Source organism: Elephas maximus, chromosome 10 (assembly GCF_024166365.1).
Source record: "Elephas maximus indicus isolate mEleMax1 chromosome 10, mEleMax1 primary haplotype, whole genome shotgun sequence".
Classification (NCBI taxonomy): Eukaryota; Metazoa; Chordata; class Mammalia; order Proboscidea; family Elephantidae; genus Elephas; species Elephas maximus.
This window is the reverse complement of record NC_064828.1, coordinates 28356913-28370585: the sequence shown is the minus strand read 5'-3', so window position 1 is coordinate 28370585 and position 13673 is coordinate 28356913. Positions and strand designations below refer to the sequence as shown.

The 13673-nt window shown below is 38.6% G+C and overlaps 1 protein-coding gene and 1 pseudogene across 1 annotated transcript; both read left to right on the top strand.

The window, feature by feature from the left end:
• Positions 1-290: 290 nt before the first annotated feature.
• LOC126084546 (olfactory receptor 4F3/4F16/4F29-like) lies at positions 291-1202 on the top strand (annotated as a pseudogene).
• Positions 1203-12016: 10814 nt separating this feature from the next.
• Positions 12017-12955, top strand: LOC126084520 (olfactory receptor 4F3/4F16/4F29-like). The gene has a single exon (XM_049899135.1). It carries the CDS (start codon positions 12017-12019, stop codon positions 12953-12955), a length of 939 nt encoding a protein of 312 aa, XP_049755092.1.
• Positions 12956-13673: the final 718 nt, after the last annotated feature.

The window sequence follows — 13673 nt, the reverse complement described above, 5'->3', positions numbered from 1 at the left end:
CAAATTTAGTGTCCATGAGCATATTAGGACAGCCGTCGTGCCAAAGTGTAGATGTTGTTAGGGGCTGTCAGGTTGGTTTCAACAGAGAGTGACCCTATGTACAACAGAACATAAGACTACCCAGTCCTGTGCCATCCTCACAATTGTTGGCTATGTTTGAGCTCTTTGTTGCAGCCACTGTGGAGATAGGCTTTAATAATTTTGACTTTTATCCTTCTAGTTTTTTAACATAATTTTCATAATTTGTATTTCTTTCTATTCTCTTTTAGGTAGCACGACTCACAAAGCCAATGGATAGAGCAAATCACTCTGTGGTGTCAGAGTTTGTGTTCATGGGGCTCTCCAATTCCTGGAAGATACAACTTGTTCTCTTTGTCTTCCGCTCCATGTTTTTTGTGGCAAGCATGATGGGAAACTCCCTCATTATGCTCACGGTGACTTCTGACCCTCACCTGAACTCCCCCATGTACTTCCTTTTGGCCAATCTCTCCTTCGTTGACATGGGTATTTCTTCTGTCACTTCCCCCAAGATGATTTATGACCTTTTCAGAAAGCGCAAAGTCATCTCCTTTGGTGGTTGCATCTTTCAGATCTTCTTCATCCATGTCATTGGTGGTGTGGAGATGGTGCTGCTCATAGCCATGGCCTTTGACAGATATGTGGCCATTTGTAAGCCTCTTCACTACCTGACCATCATGAGTCCATGAATGTGCATCTTCTTTGTAGTGTCAGCCTGGATGATTGACCTTATACACTCTGTGGTTCAATTGGCTTTTGTAGTAAATTTACCCTTCTGTGGGCCCAATGTGTTGGATAGCCTTTGCTGTGACCTTCCTAGGCTCATCAAACTGGCCTGGATAGACACCTACCAACTGGAGTTCATGGTCCTGGCCAACAGTGGATTCATCTCTGTGGGTTCCTTTTTCATACTGATCATTTCCTATATTGTCATCATTCTCACTGTTCAGAAACATTCTTCAGCTGGTTTATCCAAGGCTCTCTCCACACTTTCAGCTCATATCACTGTAGTAGTTTTGTTCTTTGGTCCTTTGATATTGTTCTATACATGGCCATCTCCCTCCGCCCACCTTGAAAACTTTCTGGCCATCTTTGATGCAGTTCTCACTCCTTTCCTAAATCCTATGATTTACACATTCAGGAATCAAGACATGAAGGTGGCAATGCGGAGAGAATGCAGCTAGTGAGTTACAGGAAGATCTCTCAAGTGACAGGCTGTATTGTGAAGAGTCCTCACTGACTACTGAAATTCTGGTGTTGGTGGTCAAACTCACAGAGAAGTCCCTCTTTGCCCCACATTGGGTTGATTTATCTTGATACTGTTATCATGTCTTTTGCTTCTTTCACTTAGGAATGAGTGATATTCACTTCTGAAAAGAAAGAATTCCATATCAAGTATTTATGAACCAAAGGTGATGCTAATCCTGTGCCTTAATTCCTAAGGGATAAGACTTATAAGAAGTAATTGGTAAAATGCAAAAGAAAGCAGCCCTCTTTAAGGCCTTCAGAACTGGAAGACATCTCCCTCTCTCTTTTTTTAAACAGCAATGTGTTTCACAAGCAGAAATTCTTGTCAGTATTTAACAGAGAATTTGCTAATAGAAGTTTGAACTGAGTCCTTTTACTGTAATCTGCTGCTTGCTCTCCCCCTCCCCCTCTTTGGGTCTCTTCCAGGGCTGTGCACGGAAGGCAGAACCTGTAAGAGCTCACACACAGGAGTCCAATGAATACATAAAAAAAAACCACTGCAGTCGAGTCGATTCCGACTCCTAGCGACCCTATAGGACAGAGTAGAACAGTCCCTTAGAGTTTCCAAGGAGCCCTGGCGGATTTAAACTGCTGACCTTTTGGTTAGCAGCCATAGATAGCACTTAACCACTAAGCCACCAGGGTTTCCAGTGAGTACATATCTGGGCGCATGTTGTGTGAGGTGTTCTTGGAATACAAAGGAAAACTAGGAACGCTATGATTTTTTCCTCTTACGACCCGTATGCTAATTAAACCCATTACATTTCCCTTTTTCTCCTGTTTCCTCCTCTTCCTCTTCTTCCTTACCTGAGTTAGGAGGTTTTTCTTTCTATTTCCCTCCACTCATTCGGATTTCTTTTCCTTTTCTTCTTCCCATCCCCCTTTTGTTTTCTCCTTTCCCTTCAACCTCTCCAACCTCCCATTATTCTTGCCTCTTTTAAATTGCTCTGTTACAGTTATTAACACTGTCTAATGGCAGGCTTCTTGTTCTAATGGACTCGTGTGTGTTGGTCACAAGACCTCAGTTGTGGTGTGTGAGTGAGGGGAGAGTTGCTAAGTGGTAAGGGGAGGGTCACGTAAAGCAATGACTTTCATATTTTGTGACAGTGACCCACACTGAAGAATACAGTATTTTATCTCCTTCCCCACAAACATACACAACCCGAACAAAGTTTCACATAACAATACTTGTTTTTATCAAATTTTCTCCTTTTTAATTTTTTCCTTTACTTTTCTTCTCTCTTTCCTTCACTTAAAAACTTTGGTCACCAACCATTCAATTGAAGCACTGTTGGTCAAGTTCATAAATTATATCTTACTCCTCTTTGCTTTATAGTCAGTAAAGAGAAAAGCAAGTTAGAAAACAGTCACTTGCTAACTGAGAGAAAATGTATCTGTTGAGCTAAATGATTGAGGGGCTCAGTGGGTAACAGCAAGTGTTCAGCTTTCTGATAATTTCCCTGCAGGACATACTTACAATGGAATGTTCTGTTTATCTCCACTAAGCAGCCCCTCTGCATTCACTATGGTCTATCAATCTCTTCTTATCCATTTTATTATTTTTTCTGAATTTAAGGTCTGATCTTGGGATGGCAAATTAAAGTGTTATCAGAAATGACTGTCACTTGTTTGAAATGATAGTGAAGTATTTTAGGTATCTGAGAGCAAGAATGCTTCTGCCATCACTACCTATTCACCTGAGTGACAATATAATAACTTAACCATAGCAGAAGAAATTGTATTTCTATCATAGGTAATTAACTATTTTACGAAAAATAAAGTGTAACAATAGGCTTATATTCACAGAATTCCCTGAACTTCCTCATGCTTCATCCCTCAGAAACAAATGACAGAGTGATGGACTGACCTGCCGAATGCTCAGTTTTTGTATCAACTGTGAGAGAAACCCTTAACAAGTTTGGGATGCTGTCCTGTTTGATGCTGTATATACCCTTGGTATATATGCTTGGTAAAGTAGAGGTTCAGTGAAAAAATGGAAGACCCTCAATGAGATGGATTGACACAGTGGCTGCAACAACGGGCTCAAGCATAACAACAATTGCGATGATGGCACAGGATGGGTCAGTGTTTCATTCTGTTGTACATAGGGTCGCTATGACTTGGGATCTACTCAACAGCACCTAACAACAACAATAACATTCCCTAACCCAGTGGCAATACATTGTGTTATCTCTCCCATACCTAGAATGCATGACTTCAAGGTAGAAGTAGTCACATTATTAGGCTCAATAATCCAGGGGGGAAAATTTTCCTTCCTATTCTTACAAACTTAGATTTTGTAGGTTTGGAGATACTAGTGTTCTAGGGAACACAGCTGAGAACGGCCCCAGACCTCTTTGAACTTCACATGTCAATGAACTGACAGGCAGGAAAAGACCATTCTCCATCCTAATTTGTACCTCGGGAATCTGACTTGAATGGACTTAGTTTTCCTTGTCCTCAGTCTTCTGGTTGGTTTGGCCAATGTGGAACTCTAGCAAGAAACCAAAGTAAGGAATGATGGTGAGGAAGATGGGGTCATTTATGTTTATCCCTTCTGTGCAGGATCACAGTGGGCTGGCTGCAGTGGTCCTCTCCACTAAGCTCTTCATTTCTAGGTTTTGCAACTATCTTGTATCCTGTGAGTGGTAGACACCCACGCTGTTACTAGCCTGGGATAGTGCTCCTACCTTTGTTCTCTCTCACAGTGCCCCGGCTTTGTAAATATTGCCATTATTAAGCTCTTCTCAAGTTGTCTAGTTTGAATGTCCTGGCAGCATCTTGGCTGATACAAGCATACAAAGTTTAAAGCCCAAATCTCTGTTTTCTTGCCTAGCAACCCTGCTTCCCGAAGTACTTATTGAAAAATGTTTATTGTTCATTTCTCTTGATTTGTGTGTATTTATAAGCTTAGGAACATACTCTGCATGCTCCTTTGCTTTCCAACGCTTCACTCAACAGTACATTTTAACTACAAAAAGCCTGAAAACGCTTTATAGCGACTTCAGAGAAGTTGGGTGTAGGGATATAACACAAATAATTTATCATCAATTGTTAAAATAGTTCAGTAGTTTCAGTTTTAAGGTCTATTGAGGAGCCAACTTGTATAAAGCTAAATCTTTGTGTTCAAACATAATTACTCAATATGTGATTGTTTAAAAAGTGAACATTTGTGTAAATTTTCCTACTGTTTAACTACACAAAAATGAAACATATTGGCTTTTTGTGATGATCAATATGAGTATAAAAATTATTTTAAATTTATATGTTTATTTTCAAATATTACTTGTAATATTTGTAAATGCCCAACAAAATGGGACAAAGATATTGAACAGAAAATAGTCCACTCTCATTTTCCTCTTCCTCTCTAGTGCCTTATTATGCATGAGTTCTTCCAAACTTTGGTTGTTTTGGTCAAACCAAACAGGTCTCTAGGGGCAAAGTCCCTGAACCCCCTATGCTCCTCCTAAATGCACGTCTTTGCAGTATCCCTTGGACACTGCACTGTACAGCTGTAGATTCATTTCCTTCAACTGCAAGATTTTTTTTTGTGACAGTTTTTGTTAAGCAAACACAGGCAAACCTCAGACTTCATGAAGATGATCTACTCTTTACACAGGTAAAATTGAAGGCTAGAAATAAATTTAACAATAGAAAGAGTCAGTGTGGTATCACACATGCTTCTGTTGTTGGAATTGCAATGGACAGGAATCAGCTCCTAAAGGGCTTGAGTGTTATCCTGAAGCAGATCAGACAACCTCTGGATTAAATAATCAAATAGCACAGGAGAATAATTGTGAAAAAGGGTTTTGACATAGTAGAAAGTGTTAACTGACCTTGACTTTTAACTAAAACAATAGTATATCTAAGGTAGTGTGGAAGACATTAGAATATGTTCAATGGCTTTGTGATGTTTTGGATTCAATACAGGCTGTGATTAATCACCCTGTAACCGGCAATGACTATGTGGTTGATTCTCACTCTGCCACTCACTAAACAGGCAAGACACATTGATAACACATGAAAATTAAAAAAAAAAAAATGAAAAAGAAATTATATAGTACTTTTTTCTCTGTCAGCTTCTCTAGACAACTCTAAGAGAGATGAGGTATAAAAAAGATAATTTATGTCCCATAAATTATCTTTCATGAAAAGGGAAGCAAATTTATTAGAAACTCATCAAGTTGGTAAGATAGAGAAGTATCTTATAGAAAACTGAATAGAAGAAGAAAAAAGACATAGAGATCAAAAAATCCAAAATAAATATATAAATTTCAATATAATGTCATTTTGATATAAAAAGATATGGAAAACTAAAAAAAGAAAAAGTACCCCCCCCCCCCAAAAAAAAACTTCCAGGAGACCAAGTTAGTTCCACTGCTCTCTTAGGTGCTTTAATTTAATTTATTCTTTAAAGTGTAAGGGAATGAAGAAGGGATTTGAAGACAGTTGTGAAATGTGAGTTTTTTTTTTTGGGGGGGGCGAGTGTAGGTAATGAGAAAAAGAGCCTAAGAAGATTTACAAAAGGTATTTAGTTTGTCGATTCTTGTAAAAAGAATGCTAAAGTGTGCCTTAGTTTGTTGAGTTTATGTACATAAAACAGTTATTTGAAACGGCTATTGGAAATTATTTTTATTACATATGGTTATAAAAAAGAGAAGAGGTGGTCTGAAATTAGAAGAAGCAGGAGTTTATTGGATATAAAGAAGGCTTTGTGACAATTTGAATGATGAAATGCAGGAAGTTTGAGTTGAGTGAGGAGCTAAAGTCTCAATATTCTTGAATTTAGGAAGAAATTTCTATGAAGTGAATGGTTTAGATTAACACCTTGTTTAACTTAGGATTGACTGATGATTCTGTTATTTAGAACATCAGTTACCAATATTTATTTCATCTATAAGGGAATAAACATGTGGAAGTCTTTCAGAGGATGGATCAATACTATGTGGATCAAAAACTGGATTAAACACAACAGAACACAAAGAACTAAGTCTGTCTTATACATCATCGATATTTAGTTAGTTTAACAAATGGTGGGCATAATTACCTTGTTCAAGAAAAACTATTCCAAAGCTTTCTTTTTTGAGCACAGCCGATCTATGAGAAGGTGTTTTCAGCACTTAATTAGCCAAGAGTTTTTCCTTGGGCATATTTGATAACTTACAGGTGAATACACATCATATCCTCGTCTCCATGTAGAAACCCCTCTATGGCTATTGCACAGGCTTAAGCACACCTTCTACGTGTCAAATGTATTTATATCTTTGATGACCTAAATTATGTGAGTTTCTACATTGTCTGCTACTTGGTTGTATATTTCTCTTTTTGGTATAGCTATGAAAAAAGCTATTCTTGATTCTCCCTATTTTCTTTTTCCAGCACCCATTTTTGGGTAAGTAAAGAATTAAAGAATACTCAGGAGCCCTGGTGGCACAGTAGTTAAAAGATCCTCTGCTAACCAGAAGGTCAGCAGTTCGAATATACCAGCCCCTTCTTGAATACTCTATAAAAAACAAGTTCTATTCTATCCTATGGATCGCTATGAGTTGGAAGCGACTCAACTGCAATGGGTTTTATTTTGGCTTAAAGAATACACAAGGAGCCCTGCTAGCAGAACATTTAAGCACTAGGCTACTAACCCAAAGGTTGGTGGTTCAAATCCATCCAATGGCTCTGTGGGAGAAAGAATTGATGATCTATTCTTTTAAAGATAAAGCCTAGAAAACCCTACGGTTCTACTCTGTTCCTTGGGGTCATTATGAGTCAAAAATTGATTTGATGGCACCCAACAACAATGATGAATACTCCGTGTGGTCCTCAAAGATTCCATATTTATATCTCGTTCCTCTTTAAATTCACTTTTCTCAAACATCCAGTTCCTATGGTATGTTTAGGGATAAGAGAGGCAAAAATACAAATAATTCACAGGGAGGAGTATATAACTGATAAAGACTTACTGAGAACCACTGTCAAGAGCTTTAGCATTTTTAAGACACCTGCACACATAGTACTATAATTTGTTTATAGTTATTGAGTTTCTGAAGAGTGGATCTAGAAAGTAATGCAAATTTTATCTCCTAAACAAACTCTCCACCGCTAATTTTCTGTTCGTTACACTGTGGTGGCTTGTGTGTTTCTATGATGGTGAAAGCTATGCCACCAGTATTTCAAATATCAGCCAGGTAACCCATGGTGAACAGGTTGCAGTGGTGCTTTCAGACGAAGAAGAAAGGCCTGGTGAACTACTTCTGAATATCATCCAATGAAAACCCTGGGATCACAACAAAATGTTGTCCAATATAGTGCTGGAAGATAAGCCCCCTAGGTTGGAATGCACTACACAATGAATCAGAATCAACTCCATGGCAACGGGGTTTTATCACTATTTTAAGGACCCTGGTGGCACAGTGGTTAAACACTTGGCTGCTAATTGAAAGATTGGCAGTTTGAACCCACCAGCTATTCTTCAGGAAAAGATGTGGCAGTTGACCACCTTAAAGATTTACAGTCTAGGAAGCCTTGTGGGAAAATTCTACTTTGTCCTATATTGTCAATATGAGTTGGAATCTGCTCAGGGGAAATGTGTTTTTTTCCATTATTTTAATGGCAATCTAATTTTAATACCTCAGAGGCTACCTTTATTATGCCTGCGTCATCATTTCCGTATGATTGAATCTTTTAACCAATTTTTGATGAATGTAACATTTTGGTATGTCCCCCCTTCCCTCATTTTTTGTTCTTAGCTTTGTGTTAGCAGTTGAGTTTATAAGGAAGGATGATACACAGTTCCTTCCCTGAAGCCTATACATATAAAACTATAATGTTATGTGATAAGTACTGCACTGGGCATGAATAAAGTGCTATGAATAGGAACATAAAAGAAGAAGGTATGGATTCTTCTCATGGAGGGAAGTGGGAGTAGGAAAGGGAAACGTAAATATTATAGCATGTAATTTAACCAACTTGAAGAATGGATTTCATTTCTCTTCCAGAAAGAGAAGAGCTGCAGGTAGATGTGGTAGAAGGGGAGCTGGGGAAGAAGGACAAGTATGTTTAAAAGCATAGAGCCTGTGTAGTGTGCAGCATTTTCAGGTAATAAACAGGATTTTCTGGGTCATGTGATACAAGAAATGGAGTAAGGGAAATGTGGGAAAATATTTCAGAAAGAACCAGATTCCAAGCGGCTTTCAATGCTCTATTAGGAGCTTGCAGTCATGTGGAGGCAAAAAGGACCTGTTAAACTAATAACATTGTCTCAGATCTGTTTGTATGTGGACAGATGTTTGTTGGAACCAAAAAAAAGTAGGAGAGAATGGTGATGAGGCTTTGCAGTAGCCCTAATGAGGGCTGATGAGAGCAGGGACAGTGAGAAGAGAAAGGAGCAGGTACATGGCACATGCATTAAATTCAAAAAAGCGTTGTGGCATGTATCAATGATTTAAAAATTTTAGAAAGTACTAAAAGAATATGACTGACACTGTGCACCTTAAATTCATATTTAACACATAAATATTTGTTTTTTGTTTTAATCAGAAATTTAAATTGTAGTAAATTATTACATATACACTGTCCCTATAAAAATTCCCTCTCTCCCTCTCCAAAGAAATTCCCTATTCTGAAGTCATTGAGTATCTTCCTGTTGAACTTTGCATATGTTTTCTGCATATATATATATATGTATATACATATATACACCAAACCAAATCCAGTGCCATCGAGTTGATTCTGACTCATAGCAACCCTACGGTATATATGTATATATATATCAATTCTTTTAAAAATTTACAAAAATTAAAAGTATTATTTTATAATTTGATATTTTCATATAATATTACCTTTTGAGATTTAGCCATAATTAGAAATGTAAATTGCAGTTCCTACTCAAATTACTTGCCAAATAATTCTTTTCATTCCATTAACACATGGTAACTTATTTATCTACTCCCTTATTGTGGACAGATAGGTTAATTTTATTACCACATACATTTCTGTGGAAGAATTAACTGGATTTGAAGACATACATTATTTCACATTCTCATAATAGTTCTATAAGACATTTCCATTTTACAGATATGAAAAAGGCTCAAAGATGAAATGTGTGTTACCCAACATCACTAAGCATTGGGTAGCAGAATGTGATACATGGTTTTTCCAATACTGAAGCCGATATTTGTTTCATTGTATACCGTGCACCTTCTTTAAAAATAATTGCTACATTGTAAGTATGAAAATAGAGATGAATTCAAAGAATGACACAATCACACATGAGTCTATCTTTAGTGTCAAACCACAGATGAGCCTATAGTCTCTGCATCCACATTGAGATGGATGGTAAGATCGGTATTCTGTGGTTCAAATGGTAGACTCAAGCTGGTTACTGAAGACCTGTTGGATATCCAGCACTCTTAGCACTCTAGAGGATACAAAGAAATATGATGGATGGAATAGTTCTATGATTTATTTGGATTAAAAATGAAACACTAGAAAGAAAACAACTTGAGTTGGAGTAGTTAAGAATGATTTCTTGAAGGAGGTGAAACTTGAATACAGGCCACATTGAGGAGACTTCCATGTGGTTAGCTGGAACTTCTTCAGAGATTTCAGGTACTTCTGGAGGAATAAAGATTGACTGGAGCAGATCCAACTGGCATTTTCTGATATGAATCTGTTCAGAAGACCATTTGTTCCAAAAAGGAGCATTCACCCAAACAATTAGTATAAAAGCAAATATTTCAGCAAGGTGCCAAGTTTCTGAGAAATAGGAAGGTAATTAATTAATTGAAAGACCTTTGTCAGGGATAGTTAATCACAGAGGCTTAGCAGCTGTCATTGGTATGTCAATATATGACAGTCATTAGTGATAAAAGGGGCTTGTCTTTCTTGAACACTTTCTATCATCAACCTGTCACACGTTTTTATTTTGACCGAATTATAGGAGTATTATAAAAATCCCATTGCTGTTGAGTTGATTCCGACTCATAGTGAACCTGTAGGACAGAGTAGTACTGCCCATAGGGTTTCCCAGGAGCTGCTGGTGATTTCAAACTGCTGACCATTTGGTTAGCAGCCAAGCTCTTATCCACTATGCCACCAGTGTTTCTAAACAAACCCATTGCAGTTGAGTCAATTCCGACTCATAGCAATCCTATAGAATGAGTAGAACTGCCCCATAGGGTTTCCAAGTATCAGCTGGATTTAGACTGCCTACATTTTGGTTAGAAGCTGAGCTCATAATCACTATATCACCAGGGCACCAGAAACTGGCTGGTGTATTATCTGGGTACCCATACCCATTGTCCAGTCGATTCCCAGTCATAGCGACACTATACAGAGTAGAACTGCCCCACAGAGTTTCCAAGGAGTGCCTGGTGGATTCGAACTGCTGACCTTTTTGGTTAGCAAGTGTAGCTCTTAACCACTACACCACCAGGTTTTCCATTATCTGGGTATCATAGGTTAATGAAATAAAGGAGGAAATTGGGAAGACTATTGATCTTGTATAGGACCTTGGATGGCGCAAGGGGTTCGTACTTGACTGCTGACCTAAAGGTTGGTGGCTTAAAGCCATCTACTGGCACTGCATAAGAAAGACCTGATGATCTGCCTCCAAAGAGATCATTGCCAAGAGAACCCTATGAAGCTGTTCTACTCTGTAACTCATGGGATTGCCACAAGTCAGAACCAATGTGAGGGCAATTGGTTTACTAATTTTGGAGCCAGTGGACCTGGGTTCTATTACTAGCTCTAACATTAAATAAATTAATGGTCCTGATCAAGTTACTTAACGTATTTCGGTATTTACTGTAAAGAATTGACTCACATAATTATGTGAGTTGGAAAGACCTACATTTGTAGGGCAGGCCCAAAGACTAGAAATACAGGCAGGATTTGATGCTATTGTCTTGAGGCAGAAATTCTTCTATGGGAAACTTCAGTTTCTTTTCTTATTGCCTTCTAATGATTGGATAAGACCCCACTCACATTATCAATGGTATTTGCCTTTATTCAAATTCAACCGATTGGTGATGATAAACACATCTACAAAATATCTCCATAGCAACAACAGGATTAGTGTTTCATTAAATACCTCGGTAGTATATCCTAGAAGTTTTGGAAACCTGGTAGCACAATGGTTAAGAGCTCGGATGCTAACCAAAAGGCCATCAGTTTGAATTCATCAGCTGCTCCTTAGAAACCCTATGGGACAGTTCTACTCTGTCCCATAGGGTCACTATGAGTCAGAATCGACTCAATGGCAACAGGTTATATCCTAGATGTTTTGGATATTACAGCTTTAAGTTATACATAAGGTCGCTATGGTCAGTGCCAACTCAGTGCAACTAACAACAATAAAAAGATAGATAAAATGGCACAAGAAATTAACCATCACAGGTGTTAAATGCAGAGTCAACTTGGTGGAGAGCAGTGCCAACTTCTCTGTGTTATCACAAATTTAGGGTCCATGAGCATATTAGGACAGCTGTAATGCCAAAGTGTAGATGTTGTTGTTGTTAGGGGCCATCAGGTTGTTTCCAGTAGGGAACAACCCTATGTACAATAGAACAAAACACTGTTGAGTCCTGCACCATCCTCACAATTGTTGCTGTGTTTGAGCCTATTGTTGCAGCCACTGTGGAGAAAAACTTTAATAATTTTGACTTACTTTTATACTTCTAGTTTATTGATATAATTCTCATAATTCATATTTCTTTCTATTCTCTTCTTTTAGGTAGCACTGCTCACAAAGCCAATGGATGGAGCAAATCACTCTGTGGTGTCAGAGTTTGTGTTCCTGGGACTCTCCAATTCCTGGGAGATCCAACTTGTCCTTTTTGTGCTCTCTTCCATGCTGTATGTGGCAAGCATGATGGGAAACTGCCTCATTATGCTCACTGTGACTTCTGACCCTCACTTGCACTCCCCCATGTACTTCCTGTTGGCCAATCTCTCCTTCATTGACATGGGTGTTTCATCTGTCACTTCCCCCAAGATGATTTATGACCTTTTCAGAAAGCACAAAGTCATCTCCTTTGATGGCTGCATTGCTCAGATCTTCTTCATCCATGTCATTGGTGGTGTGGAGATGGTGCTGCTTGTAGTCATGGCCTTTGACAGATATGTGGCCATTTGTAAGCCTCTCCACTACCTGACCATCATGAGCCCACAAATGTGCATTTTCTTCTTAGTGTCAGCCTGGATGATTGGCCTTATCCACTCTGTGGTTCAGTTGGCTTTTGTAGTAAACTTACCCTTCTGTGGCCCCAATGTGTTGGATAGCTTTTGCTGTGACCTTCCTAGGCTCATCAAACTGGCCTGCACAGACACCAACCGACTGGAGTTCATGGTCCTGGCCAACAGTGGATTCATCTCTGTGGGCTCCTTCTTCATACTGATGATTTCCTATATTGTCATCCTTCTCACTGTTCAGAAACACTCTTCAGCTGGTTTATTCAAGGCTCTCTCCACACTTTCGGCTCATATCACTGTGGTAGCTTTGTTCTTTGGTCCTTTGATATTGTTCTATACATGGCCATCTTCGTCCACATACCTGGATAAGTTTCTGGCCATCTTTGATGGAGTTCTCACCCCTTTCCTGAATCCTATCATTTACACATTTAGGAATCAAGAAATGAAGGTGGCAATGCAAAGAGCATGCAGACAGCTAGTGAGTTGTAGAAAGATCTCTTAAGTGATAGACTGTATTGTGAAGAGTCCTCATTGACTACCGATGTTCTATTCCTGATGGTCAAACTCAGAGAAGCTTCTCCTTGCTCTACATTGGGTTGATTATTTTGACACTGTTATTGAGACTTTTTCTTCTTTCACTTAGGAACAAGGGATATTCACTTCTGAAAAGAGAGAAGGAGTTATATACTAAGTATATATGAACCAAAGATGATGCTAATCCTGTACCCTAATTCCTAAGAAATAAGACCTGTAAGAAGTAGTTCATGGAAATACAAAATAGGGCAGGCTTCTTTGAGGACCTCAGAACTGGAAGACATCTCTCTCTCCTTCTCTTTTTTAAAACAGCAGTCTGTCTCACAGGCAGAAATTCCTGGCAGCACTTAATGGAGGATTTGCTAATAGAGATTTGAACTGAGTCCTTTTACTGTTATCTGTTGCTTGCCACACCCCACCCCCTCTTTGAGTCTGTTCCAGGGCTGTGCAAGGAGGGTAGAACCATGAAGGGATCACACACAGGAGTCCAATGAGTACATATCTGGTTGCAAATTATATGACGTGTTCTTGTAATACAAAGGAAAACTGGGAATAATCTTTAATTTTTTCCTCTTATGAACAGTTTGTTACTTAAACTCATTACATTTTAATTTTCATTTTCCTCTTCTTCCTCTTCCTCCTTCCTTAACCTGAGTTAGGAGGCTTTTCTTTCTATTTCCCTTCCC